The sequence below is a fragment of the Manacus vitellinus genome, unplaced genomic scaffold (genome assembly GCF_001715985.3).
Source record: "Manacus vitellinus isolate BGI_N305 unplaced genomic scaffold, ASM171598v3 scaffold_2_pilon, whole genome shotgun sequence".
Classification (NCBI taxonomy): Eukaryota; Metazoa; Chordata; class Aves; order Passeriformes; family Pipridae; genus Manacus; species Manacus vitellinus.
The window spans coordinates 17,111,740-17,125,454 of record NW_021940208.1 but is presented as its reverse complement, the minus strand read 5'-3'; the positions used below and the strand labels follow the sequence as shown (position 1 = coordinate 17,125,454).

General features: G+C 39.2%; 1 protein-coding gene across 1 annotated transcript in view; it reads right to left on the bottom strand.

The window, feature by feature from the left end:
• The window catches only part of MTUS2 (microtubule associated scaffold protein 2), a 249,632-nt gene that overhangs the window by 154,666 nt on the left and 81,251 nt on the right, over positions 1-13,715 (bottom strand). The window contains exon 3 of the mRNA XM_018071556.3: positions 7,670-7,910. Coding sequence (XP_017927045.3) covers positions 7,670-7,910 — 241 coding nt within the window. The remainder of the gene's footprint in view (positions 1-7,669; positions 7,911-13,715) is intronic.

Genomic DNA, 13,715 nt, shown 5'->3' with positions numbered 1-13,715 from the left:
CTCTTAAAAATGCATTTTTGTACGCACTTTTCCCAAGCTGAGCTCTTTATTAAGACTCAAGGAGATGGATACCTTTACCAGCCGAGAGGAGTACATGCTGTGCAGAGTGATCCAAAGGAAAATAACAAGTATCTATAGTGTGTAACAAAAGACTGCTAAAATCCCCATTCAGTTCTCTGGTACCAATAGAGGCAATTTTGGACTCTGATCCTGAATCTGGCTTCATTTGGATGGTGTGAAGATGGGCTCAAAGGTAGCTGTGGGTTCCAGGTGAAGGGCAGTGCAGGCATATCAGTACCAAGAAGAGACAAGCAGTGATGGTCACCATCAGTTTACTGCCAGGCTTGTGCAGCATTGCTTTGACAGTGGTCTATTACAGATGTTTTATGGCTATCTGCAAAATACCCTCAAGCCAGACTTCTTCCTTCCCCACTGTAAAATATTCCATGTGTCACATCAGTGACACGATCATGCTCAGGCAGCATCCAGATTTCGAAGTAGAGCCAAGTACTCACGACAAGCAGCTGCAGGAGTAAGGAACCTGCCCAGGTCAGTGGCAGCAGGGAGAAGGTATGGGACTGTCTCTTGTGGGTTTTACAGGTTTCCAAAAATGCACCAACATGCCTAGACTACATAAGAATCTCTGAAAATTGAGGTGGAGGGAGAGATTTTACCATTTCAGAGCAAAAAAACCTATAAATATCACAGATTTCCTGGAACAAAATACGGGAAATTCCACTGAGGCAGTGGGGTAAAGTGGTTAGAAATGGCTTTATTCAAAAAGCATTTCAAATGTGCTTGCCCTAGGGCAGTGAGGTTCCCCTGAGACTCCCACATCCCCAGTTTAACCACAGGGATGCCTACAACAAGTCCCCATATGGCTGTTCTTTATAGCACTGTGCAACAAGCGCCTGTAGTCCACAACACACCAAGCACCATGAGTGTCATTGAAGAAGAATAATTTCATTAAAACCAGAAGGTCTTAGATGACAAGTTGCCCAGTCATCATCTTTACCTTTTCTTCAAAGTCATTCTCTCAGACTTGGGCAGAGGGTTCAGTGCTTTTTTTCTCACACTTTCATGTGTGTTTCTAGTTTATGACTTCAATTCAAATTTTCCCTGAACTAACAACATTTTGAATCTTGAACTCATCATCAACCTTAAATTATTTTTCACTTCTCTTCTTTGTAATCCAGTCCTTCTGTACCATGAGGACCTGAGGGCAGGACATTATCCTCATTAGGGATGCATTCAAATCCTTAGAGCTAAGTAATTTTTTGTCTTCTTTCTCATTAAAATACATGAGGCATCAGCCTATTGTATGTATTTTCTGTTCTAAATATCAGGTTTTATCACAGATGTTCCTTATTTCTCTTTTTTTAAAAGTATAGAAGTACTCCTGTAAACAAGGTCTGCGAGTTCAAAACAAAAGTTATTTTAATGAGCAGCTTTCATTTTAATAAAAATCTGCCAAAATAAGTTAAAAAATTGGCAAAAAATCTTTCCAATTGTCTCACTGCCTGAAGCTAATTATAGAATTAAGTATTGTTGTCTGTACGCACATGAGTGATTTTCTTCAACGCTTCAAGCTGTTCCCAACCTGAAACATGAAAACATTTTGAGGTAGGGACTGATTGACACAAACTAGATGTGCCTGGGGAGACTGCAGAAAAGTCTGAGCTACACTTCTCGTGCATCCCCATCGCACATGAATTACATCTTCATGCACATCTGAGAAGCAATTTTCATGTGACTTCTCTGTGAAATCTGAAATATGTTTTAGCTGAAATGAATGAAAAATTAAAGAAAGGAATTACACAGATATGTTCTTATGAAAAAGAGTAGTGGTTCAAGACTTCAGCTCCACAATTCAGGGATCCTTGGCAAGCCTTTGTTATCTTGTGGTAGGGGTTTTGTGTTTGTTTTGCTTTACCTTTATTTTTTAGTAGCATTTCTGTTAAAACTTTAATGATTAGATGACATTTTCTCTCATTTTCTGATATACTGAACATTACTATTCTCATTTCATATTGGGGAATCTGAAGCAAAAAACTTAACTGCAAGGTCACTGCATTAATCAGAGATAATACAAGCAGAGTTAACCCACCTCATTGGTATCTTTGTGCATTAAAACCAAATTGCACAAGTGAGAAACCTATTCTGTTGCCACTAGCTTTATGGTTTCCCTGTTATAACAATTTCTCTCTGAACAAGAACTGAGGTTTCAAAAATTTACACCTAAACAGCAGTGAGCAGGTTGTGCCCAGCTACCCTGTCAACCCTGGGACAATTCAGTTCCAAAGGCAAAACAGTTGCCACTGCTGAATATCAATTAATTTCTGATAGGCCAGTCCATAATGATACGGTAGCAAATGCTCATCTCCTCATTATTTAGATTTAAAAGCTCCAAAAAGTTGCTCTGTACCTTCCCAACTCCCAGGCAAACCAAGGCTGGTTAGTACATTCTCAACACCCCAAGAATTTGTCATCTCACAATTCATTCAAACTGAAAATGTCTATGTTTGCTTTGCAGATAATGTGCAAAGCAGGAGCATCTCTCAGAAACTTCCAATACAGGAATTGCCAGTGCCTGAATCTCACTCACTGCCTTTGTCACCAAAAGCCTAGAGCAACAAGAACACTACTCTGTGCACCAGAGCTGCATCCCACCTGCCTAGCTGCTGCTCACAAGTGCTGCGGGTGCCCAGCCAGTGATGATACTTGGGAGGAGGTAGGGTATGTAGTATTTGCCTGCTGCTACACCCAGATTGTTAGAGATACTGTTCTTATGAATGGCAGTTTGGTACAACAGTCATATAGATAACCCTTATCATATGATGTGTGTTTGTTCTTTGAAGACACAGAAATTGTTGGGAGCTGAGAGGTGGCAGATGGCTATGTCTCAAGTAAGATGACGATGTCCTTAAAAAAACCCATGAGGAAGTGTCTGTGGGTCTTTGAAACACTTGACTTTTCTTTATGAAATACAGTCAGATTGCTCTCCCAAAGAAAGCAGAGTGCCAACTGAAAACTCTGCAGATTAGTAAAGGACAGAGAATAATTTCCCCAGTGAATTCTTCCCTTGTCATCTCTTTCCTTAAACAATTGAAAAGCTTGCCAGTTCAAATCCAAGTACCTCAGACTGCAAACCTATAAACTAAGTACACAGCTGGTGTATCAGTGAGGCAACATTTCAGGAAGTAATCTCAAAATTCCTTTTCTATCATCAAATCTCATTTACGTGTTCAATTCCTAAGTATTCCTGAGAATAAACATGAAAATAAAGCTTTCCTACTGGGAGAAAGCTGTAGACATATTGTAGAATTCATGATGAAATACATTATACATATGCAAAGACACAAATAAGTGTATGTATCTATGTCTGTCTGAGTAATGAGAAACATTGCTGTCCTGATTTATGTGTAAATTCTATCTTTATCAAAAGTTGGTTTGCTTAGAAATGAGAGGAGCATCTAGACCCTCAGGACTGACAAATTTTATACACAGGGAGGTGATAAGGAAACAACATTTCATTAACTCACTCTTTGAGAAAAAAATACTGTAAAGACTACTGAAAAATGCAAAATTAAGTGAAATTAATGAGTATATAATTAAAGTGAAGTTTTAACTATGAGATCTCTGTTATACTTTTTAAAATCAGACATTAATTCCTTAAAAATAATCAGCTAATGTCAGACATTAATTCCTTAAAAATAATCAGTTAATGAATGCAAATCCTAACACACTTGCTTCAAGAAGTCTTTACAACCAAGGAAAACATATTAATATTTTACATGTTATAGACACGATATCCTTCAATGCTTGTTTTGAATTACAAGTTTCCCACAGAAAGAGCAGAGTCAATTTACATAAAATTAACAAATGTTAAGCTTTTGGAGACTCTTTTGCACCTACAAGTATATCACAATTCAATGCCTTCCTATCTTACCTACATTGAAGAATGCTTTTTCTTACAGTCAGGCTGCTTCCCTACCCATCTGAGGCAAAGCATCACCTCAGGAGCAACACTGCTTAATAAGGAACTCGTAGCCAATGCCATCACATGTCTTATATGTCTTATATCCTACAGATGAAGAAGGATCTCTACTTAAATCACATTTTACGCATCACACTTAGAGGTCACTTGAGGGAACACTCATTACTATTTTACTTTCTACTTTGCATAACTTAAAACTAACAAAACCTTTAATGTACTTGTAGTACTTGCAGTCTATCACAGCAGTTCAGAGATTTAATTATCAATTACTTTAGAGTCAGTTTTATGAGTATTATACATGGTCCAAACCACTCAGTTTATCAGTGCTACTTAACCAAACTGCTACATTATGAATGGTATGGCAAAGGGAAATAAAATCCTCATTATGAGGCACTGCTGCTGTCCTCGATACTGTGACATGGTGATTTCCATTTAAAAGACTCCATGGTCACTGGATGGCAACTGGCTAGATCCTTCTGTTTCCATTACCTCAGGGCAGGACTGAAATCGCTAGGATTGGAAACTGGATTAAAAGCTCAGGATCAAGCTGCAGGAGATGCTGATTAGCAATCTTGAAGGCAAAAATACCCCCTACACTCTAACTGCTTTTGCTGCAGTCACCCCAGCCCTCACATCCCACAACACCCACAAGCAAGTCTTACTGGCTCTGCTTCCAGTATGCTGACCATATGTTCATGCATTTCATTTTCTTGTGTTTGTAAATATGACTCTATCAAAGCTGTGTTTAATCCTGCTTTTCAAATACTGTATCAAAACCAATAATGCAGATCAAAATTTCATACTACAACTAATTGCCAAATTAAGGGAGAATGGTTGAAAATGGTGTCAGATACCTCAACCCAACTGGCTAAACTGTGCCTGGCCCTACTCTAAGCCCCTCCAGTCAGCACCCCAACTGCTGTTGCATGCCAGAGGTTGCTGTCCCCTCCATCCCCTTCATGGCAATCAGGGACTCATCTCTGGTCTGTGTCCACTGCTGTGGGCTCAGGCATAGGAATTAGTTCTCTGTTGCCTTTACACTTTTATACCAGTCTTGTCCTATCTTCTGTTACTTCAGCCTCTTTCATGAGCAATTAATTCTTCTCAAAAGGCAGTACTAAAGACAAAAAGAGTGCTAAACTGACCTGTGAAGTTATATGCTGCTGAGAGAAAGATTAAGTCATTTGAGGCATACAAAGAAAAAGGCTTTGGTCAAGGAAAAGGTGATTATAAGCCAACCTCGAATGGATAATTGGGAAACAAATGCCAAAAAAAAAGAATGAAAAGAAACCAAAATAAGATATCAGAATAGGAAAGATAAATAAAGGGAAGCATTGCACCAACAGAAAACAGTGAGAAGTACTTTGCAACAGAATAAAATGTTGCAGAAAAAATAAACACATTCTTCCTCTTGCAAGAAAAATGTAAGGTGAGATGCCAGAAGTGAAAACAATGTGTCCCGAGGTGGACAGTGGAAAAGTAGAGACATTAGCAACCTCTCCAGAACAAGTCTTGGGTAATTTCAAATCAATAGAAACAGTCAGAGCCCAAACACCAGATGAGACACACTTTGGCATCCTGAAAGAGATGATGGACAAATTATTGGACTACAATGAGGCATCTTTATTAGCAAGGTATCAATAGACTAAAGAGAAACAAGCAAAATAACAGTTTTAGGAAGGAAATTATGGAAAGTTATCAACTAAATTTGACTTCCAAAACAGACAAAGTCTAAGAAACAATCAGTGATTTAAAAAAAAAAAATCAAAAAAATAACAAGAACAAAAAACTTTTGAGAAATATGAAAACTTTAGGAAATACAACTTCAGTGGAATAGAATCACACTAAGAGCTAGTGAAATTTCCTCATGTATACTTCTCATACACTGGCATTTTTAAAGGCACTATTAAAGACAATAAATAGGACTTATAGGCTGGTCCTGTTTAGATTGTAGAATATCACATAATATAGGAAGACAGTAAAGTAACATTTACAAGACAAGTTCCTATATGGATTAAAAGTGGCTAAGGAAAGGTCAATGATGCAGGATAATGTGGATAATGGATGGATGATGGATGAATAAAAATCAGGGCAACATTCATTTCTGAGGATCAGATAAGAGAGTTTATTTGTTAATAGGTCCTGCTTGTATATTTCTCTCATATCTATCTTCTAAAATGTTTCCTGTTATACAACAGCTTACTCTATTCGTATCCTGAACTCACAGCCTCTTGCAGTTTCATTTAAATGGAAATTATGAACCAATTACACTCTACACCTGTATTCTCATGTTTAATGCTGACTGAACTCAAGTCACAGGGCTGAAATGGTGTTTACTACCCAGCCTGCAATCTTGGAATGTCTCAGAAGTCACATACAGCTGAGCTTGGTCAGCTTCTGCTAATGGCATCGACGTAGATAAACTCCAGATGCAGGATCAGATAGTAAAGGATAGTCGCAACAGGCACTGTGTTACAGAAATTTGATTTGATTTTCTGATAAACCCCAAATCCTGTCAAGTAGTATTACTGATGGAGACTATCCTCTCAGGGTAAAGTCAAGACACTCTGAGGCATTTCCATTCTAAATTTCTCTAAATTTCTCCTGCTTCTTAGTATGGAGAAATAGACACTGGGGAGAGAGAGTAACAGTTTTTAAACAACTGCAAAGAGAAGAAGACACCACGACCACTCCACACAGAAGAGGAAGTAAATTGCAACAAAGGCAAAACAGTAGGGAAAACTTTAAACTGGAAAGAAGGGAATGCATTAGAGCAGTCCTGCTTTCAGAGGCTCCAGGACCTCATACTGAAAGTTTTTATAAATAGTTTTTCATGAACAGGTTAAATAAGTAAGTATCAGAAGGAATCTTATCCTGGCGCAAGAGAAGGGATCATATGACGCCAAGTAATTATTTAAGCCCTTACGACTGTTTTAGAAAAATCTCTGCAGATTTGTAGGCTGTTAAACAGCTGCTATGTTTCACTCTGAAAATTACTGATTTGCAGTTGTCTCTGAAGTTGCTGCTGTTTAAATGTGCATTGTTAAAACCTCAAAGCTTTTCCAGGCTACAAGAAGTGTCCTGTAGAAGTAATTATTATCTCTGTTTTATGGCATTGTACACTTCTTCCAACTCTTCTCTTGTTTTTCCCTCCCCTGTAATTCTTCTCAGGGTCATGCTGAGCTGGGCAGTAACTGGGAAGAAAAAGGTATTAGAAACGTTGTCTCTAAGGAGGTGTATACCAGGGCTTCAGAGAATCAAGTCTCTGCTGGTACATTTGAACACTGCTCAGGCTTTCAGAGCACAGCATGGTGCGGGAATGTCAAATCCAGATTAAATGATGGGGCCTTCATGAGGGAGGAAGACATCCCGTTATCTTCTGCAGGGCAAAAGCAAAGATTTTTGAGGCACTTACAAGATGGAGGAAGATAAAAAGGAGCACAATGAGAATTATTGAAAATTATTCACCTTTGGCAATGACCTCCTAAACAACCTTTGCGCAAGTTTCAGACTCCTCAGTCAGCCTTGCTGCAGGATAAAAAGACACATCTCAAAGAGTGCTGTTGGAGCTTTGTAGTATCAAGATGGTTTATTTTGTGATATTTCTTTCTGAAAAAAAAAATCTTACTGGTGACTACAGTAAAAGGAAAGGAAAGAAAGTTCATACTTTACCTGAAGCATCAGGATGATAGATGTTGGGAGTATTTGTTATTTCTCCTTGCTGATGGAGACAGCTACCTGAGGATCTTTGACTCGCAATGAGAATCCTGCTCTTTGCTGATGGTAACCTGGACACTGCACCCAGTCCTAACTGTGGCTTGAGTATCATGGCAGATCGATAAAAACTTGGTGGGACCTCATAGTGAGTATATTGTGGAGGGCAAAATTCATCTTTCGCAGGCCTTTCCCCAACCTACAGAAAAATCATTAACACAGATATTATGCAACAAATTTATACACGCAGACAATGTGGAGCTCTAAATTGCTTATAAAGGCTAAATTTCCCTCCTTGTGAATCCAGGCTTCAGAGCACTCCAAACTTCCAAAAAGTGATGGTCTTACTAAATGAATCAAGCTCCAAAATTATCTACCTTACACACTCAGTATACAACTAAACCCAAATAAAGAAAACCCCAAAGAAAACAGATAAATGGAAGATCTTCAATTAGTGAAAATGATGTTACTGTTAAATCACAAAAGGTTATTTTAGTTACAGAGGTAGATACACCAAGAGACTGTGTAAGTAGAATTTTTATTAGAAGTTATTTAAAATATTCTTACCAGGACACAATTCCGGGAGAAGTTGGTTTTAATTTAGCCAGCTAAAAATAAAGCTGGAGGTATTTAAGTTCATTTTATCAGAGAAATTGTATTGCCAAATCATTTCTATGAGAAAAAAAGAACTGTCTATATGTTCTCACTCCAAATAATCATTGTAATATGTGCCCCTGGAGAAAAAAAACAAATTTGCAGATGTGAAACATTTACTATTTATCACAAATAGATGCTGCTTTGTTAAAATCAGTGACAAATCTCTCAGTATTTTAATGGGCATTTACTGTGAGCACAGCACAGTAAGTCCCAAGCCGGAAGTATTCCCAGCAAACTGGCTCACAGCAGTGAACTTGCAGCCGAGGAATGACCTGCTTCTTCAATTCAGCCCTAGCATCTTTCTGCACTCAAGCTGGGCTCTGACTCCCACTTTGCTGTGCTGCTTCATGACTCAGGGCAACAGCACAGAGCAATGTCAGTAGTTTTCATCTCTCAGTTTTGCAAAGAACCATTTGTTCTTCTGAGCAGAGTCCAACTTCTCTACCATTTTCTTATAAAATGCGATATCATCATAATGTAGAAAGGGTTCATGAATACTTTTTCAGTCATCCCATTTAGGCCATGGGGATAAAAAAAAAAAGCCTTAGGAAATAGGAAATCTGAACTAAATTTGTTTAAAAATTAATCAAAAAGTGCCACAGGCTACCTAGGAAAAAATGTAACTGCCAATTAATTAACTCTGCTGTAAGTTATGATGCATATAATATGCCAAATCAATTTCTATTTAGCAATTATAAGCATTAGAATATGCACTTCAACATTGGCTATAAAAGCTTTGATCCTAACTCCTTCAAGAGCTTTAATCCTAATTTAGCAAATCTTTAATATGCTCAGAGACAAGATTGGCCTTAAACTATTAAATATAGATTTTTTTGAGGCCTCTGCACAGGAACTAGGAGGGCAGATGCAACAAATACTGAGCTTTGTATTTTTGCTCTATATTTTTTCCTCCACTTGCAGTCCTATTTCCTGCCATTTGATCTTCCTGTTTCCTATTTTATTATATTCCTATGACCTATTTCCACAAGTTAGGATGTAGTTTTTTACTGTATATATGATTCTTTAGGCTTGGACTGCAGATGTTTGGCTTCTTCCTTTCAACTTCTAGATATGAGATTGTTTTTCTGGATAAGCCTTAGTTATCTTCTCTCTCCCTGATAAATTTATTTCCATCAGATTACACTATGCATGCTATCATTTCATATTTAAGTGGCAGTGAAAACACCAATGCCAAGTATTTCAGTATAAGGAAGAGAGAAAATCTTTAAATATAGAAACCATGCCTTTTTTTATAAACTGGGTTGGTTTATTCAAATCTCCTGTTACCCCCTTTTTTTTCCTTTATTGACAGTATGCTAGGAGTAACACAGAAGGGCAACAAACGTGGACACAAAAATAATAAATCACAATTATAAAACATCTTCTCAAGCTGAGAGAAGTGAAAAGGATTTAGAACAGAATCATTTAGGTTGGAAAAGATCCTTAAGATAATCAAATCCAACTGAATTTAGTCAAATATCTCTCAAAAATTAGATGCTCCTTTTTGAAGAACCCAGTTTTGGGGGACATAAACTTGCTATGAAGACACATTATCTTTTCTTTTCTGTTTATCTGTGAATACACCAAGTGTAAAATTCAATCAGTTTCAATAGACTTGTATAAAATTATTGCCATTTTAAAGCTCTTCAGAAAGATATGGATTAATATGAAACCTGTCAGCATTCTGTACTAGATTTTTGTACAGGGACTTTTAAAGAAAAGATCTGTTGCAGCCTGTTCCCTAAGAAGAAGGTCAGTCAAGAGTTTTCTTGTGCGTGGCTGTCGGCTCATTCCACACACACCCGATATAACGAATTTGTTAGAAAGAAACAGGAAGTCTGCAGCATATACTTAGAGCATACAGGAATTTCCCCAGGCTGGGTAGTCCAAGCAGAGCTGGCAGCACGGCCAGCAGGTACAGATGCCCAACACCTTACTTCATGTTACTTCGTTTATAACACTGTCCAACATTATTGCCTCAAGCAAGAATTTGCTTTGTCAAGTGTCTGCTTCAGGGAACTCTTCAGGAAAAGAGTTGGCAACATTGGTTCAGGCAAGTCAGATAATGAGATTAAGGGGAGAAATTGTTGGTTGGACTATACAAAAACAACTCCCCTGCTCCTTTTTCCTTGGCAGGTCCTTCGTTTCAACAGTTTAGTCTATGCTCTCTGGAGCAGAAAGATGTCTGTGCTGGGGAATGGACCCAAAGAGGTGGTTGAATGGAGCAGGAGCAGCCTTGGTGAGGCAGGCAGGAGGGCTGGTGACCTTCTTACAGACCCCCACTAGAACAAGGGCTCTTGGCAGCAGCCATAAAATAGTGAGTAAAGTGAGCCAGCAACTACTCTGACAGAGCACGGACTGTATCCGTTGGGTAAAATCTCACTCTGCAGACCAGGTTGATCCATGTTGGTCCTTTGGGAACAGCCTCTGGGTAAGCACATGCTGGTAGAGCTGGAGAGTGTGCTCCCAGTCCTGCAGTACAGACAACCTTGCATGAGCCTTGGAGGCCATGTGATTCCACTGTTTAGTTCACTAGCACAGGTATAGTCTTTGGGTGCTACAATTTGCTCTGCTACTTCACGTAGAGGCAACTGGGAACACAAAGTGACCACAAATACCCACTGGTGCTGACTAGAAGAGGACAAGGTCCACGATGAGATGGGGAGCCCACGTTGTGATGAAGCATATGGATAGCAGTGATCTGCCCTGGGCAACGACTGGTTTTGTTAAGCATTTCGCATTTCACCTTGAGTGGCAGTGTTTTTGGTGGGGTTTTTTGGTTGTTGTTTGTGGTTGGTTGGGTTTTTTTAATGAAGACAGGCATGAAAAGATCTACCTACACACCATGCCAAGGTTCCAAAGAAAAGCACTTGCCAATGCCATAGGCAAGTCTCTGTCCATTTAACCTTAACTCAATTCTGCTATGGACCCAGTCTCTCAGCACAGCTGGAGTGCCTTCATGGCTGAGCTAGGATTTTTTTCTGAGTGCCCTGAGTTAACTTTGGCACAGGCAGCTCAAGGAGCCCTACAGGCCCCCCACTGCACAGAGGCAGCCCCCAAGTCTTTCTCATAGAGTTCTCCAGGTCTTTTCTTGGAGTCTCCTGTCCAAGACAGCACCTTCCTAGTTCTTCTACCTCCTGATACCTGGAGGGATATTTTATTGTTCTTACCACTTAGTTAGCTGAAGGGTGCTTAGGGATTACAGGTCTAACTGATAGCAGCTATTAACCCTATCAAAGCTATGTAAAGAGCTATAAAATGCTAATCAAAGCTCTCCAAAGCTTAAATTGGATGTGCAAACTGGTCAATCTCAGATTTTTTCTCTCACCAAGACAGCAGCCGTACTGACAGAGAGCCTCCTTGTCTTCAAAACCTCTGAGTCTTCAACACTCTCCCTTCACCACAATGATTTTGATCTCACTCCATCCTAATTGGTTTCTTTTGGATTACAGATCACTCATCTGCTATGAACTCATACTGTGCACAGTTGTTCTTCTAAGCATCTGTTCACTTCCATGGATCGATCATTTTCCTTTCTTTTGATCCACAGTGAGCCAAATCAGTCCCCTTTGCATTCCTTTTACTGGCAGGACAGCAAGGTTATTGCTTTTAGGGTGGCAGCCCAAAAGAGCAAATTTCACCTTCTGTTATCAGCTCCTGACTCCTGGGCTAATGCAAACTCATAACGCAAACAACAGTTTGAGTTTTCCTTCCCAGCCTCTCCTCCTGTCAATTCAGCTTCTCAAGCTGCTTCAAGCAGCTTGCTTGGGTTAGATCTTCCCTTATTGAAATACCCATGAAAAGTCATATTTCTTGGAGGAATTGGGGAAGATGCTTTGGATCTTCTCCAGCCCATAAGTGTCATACTTCTAACCCTAGTCTAGAGAAAACCATGTTGCAGACTTGCCACAACCTGAGTCTTTCTCCAGCTAAAAACATTCCTCAGCTGTGCACAGAAATCTGTCCTTTGCTCACAGATGTGTCTGCTGATCCTGCCTGCTTATCTGAACCCCAACTGTCATAGACACCTGTGGTCTTTAGAGGGTCATGTCACCCTAAAAAGAGCAAAACAGCTGCACAGTCTGGGTTATTTTGGCTTTATTTTCCATTGACAGGCATTAAACAATAATACCTTAGTAATTTTCCCTCACCTCACAAGGTGATTGTGAAGATATACTGATAACGGTTGGTATAGACAAACTCCCGATGACCTTAGTAATTCCTCCTCTGGACACAAAATATAAGGGACAGAGCTGAAAATGGAAGTTAGAGGTAAAAATGACAGTGGGCACTGTCCTTTCTGTGTTTGGGAAAATAACTATAATCCTTGATCACTTCAGTAGATTGCCTGTTAACATGCCATGAGGGTCAGTCTACAGTCACATACAGTATCTTAATTTGGGCATTTGCCAAATTTTGATTGTCAACACTGTCACCAAATTTGTTATTCCTTGTTATTCCTTGGATCAATAGTGTATGTAGAATGAGGCAGGCAATAAATAGCCTTAATAACACATGAGTTACAGAACAAAAAAATATAACCTTTTTTTTAAAGACTTGTTCAAACTAAAACCACTTGTGTTATCTTCAGTATTTATACGAAAAGCCTGGTTGTTGAGCTATCACAGGTCCCAAGAAGTAGATGCAAAGGCACATGCCAGACCTTAATGTAGCTTCCTCTTCCCTGTTCTTTCTCCACCTATGATGCAAGTTCATCCTTCCTCCACTGTGCTCACCTCCCCGAAGGGATTTCAGGAAATCAAAACTCCTGCCCAACTTAGCAGGCAGAAACACGATGAGGTTTCAGGAGGCAGAGGGTTTTTCATCACCTTTAGGCTGCTCAGGATGGCTTTCCAGGGAAAGGAGAAATCTTATTTGAGGTGCAGGTCAATGTAAGAGACAGCATTTAAATGAGTCAAAAGTAAATCTTTTTCTGTATGATATATATAATCTAACAAGAGCTCTGATAGTCCCTGGGTTTCAGTACAGCTAAACAGAAGGGAATTAGCTTAGACCTCTAGTGCTCTGTCTACAAAAACCCACCAGCCTTCCCACTAAGAAGGAAAAGTCTCTGTGGGCAAACTACAATAATTTCCCAAAGCTATTCTTTAGGGAAAAAAAGAAATTCCATTTATCCAATTCAGCAGGTCTTTTCCTTTCTAGACATCCTTATTTATAATACTAGTAGGTGACCAATTTGCCGGAAAATAGTGAAGGAGCATAGTGACAACTTCCAGTCACAGCTAAGACATTGCAACAGGGTCTGTGCCAGCAACAGTAAAGTTTGTTTCTGATGATCACACATTGCCCTGATTTAGGATTTATTTCTTATTTGATGTTTGAGAAT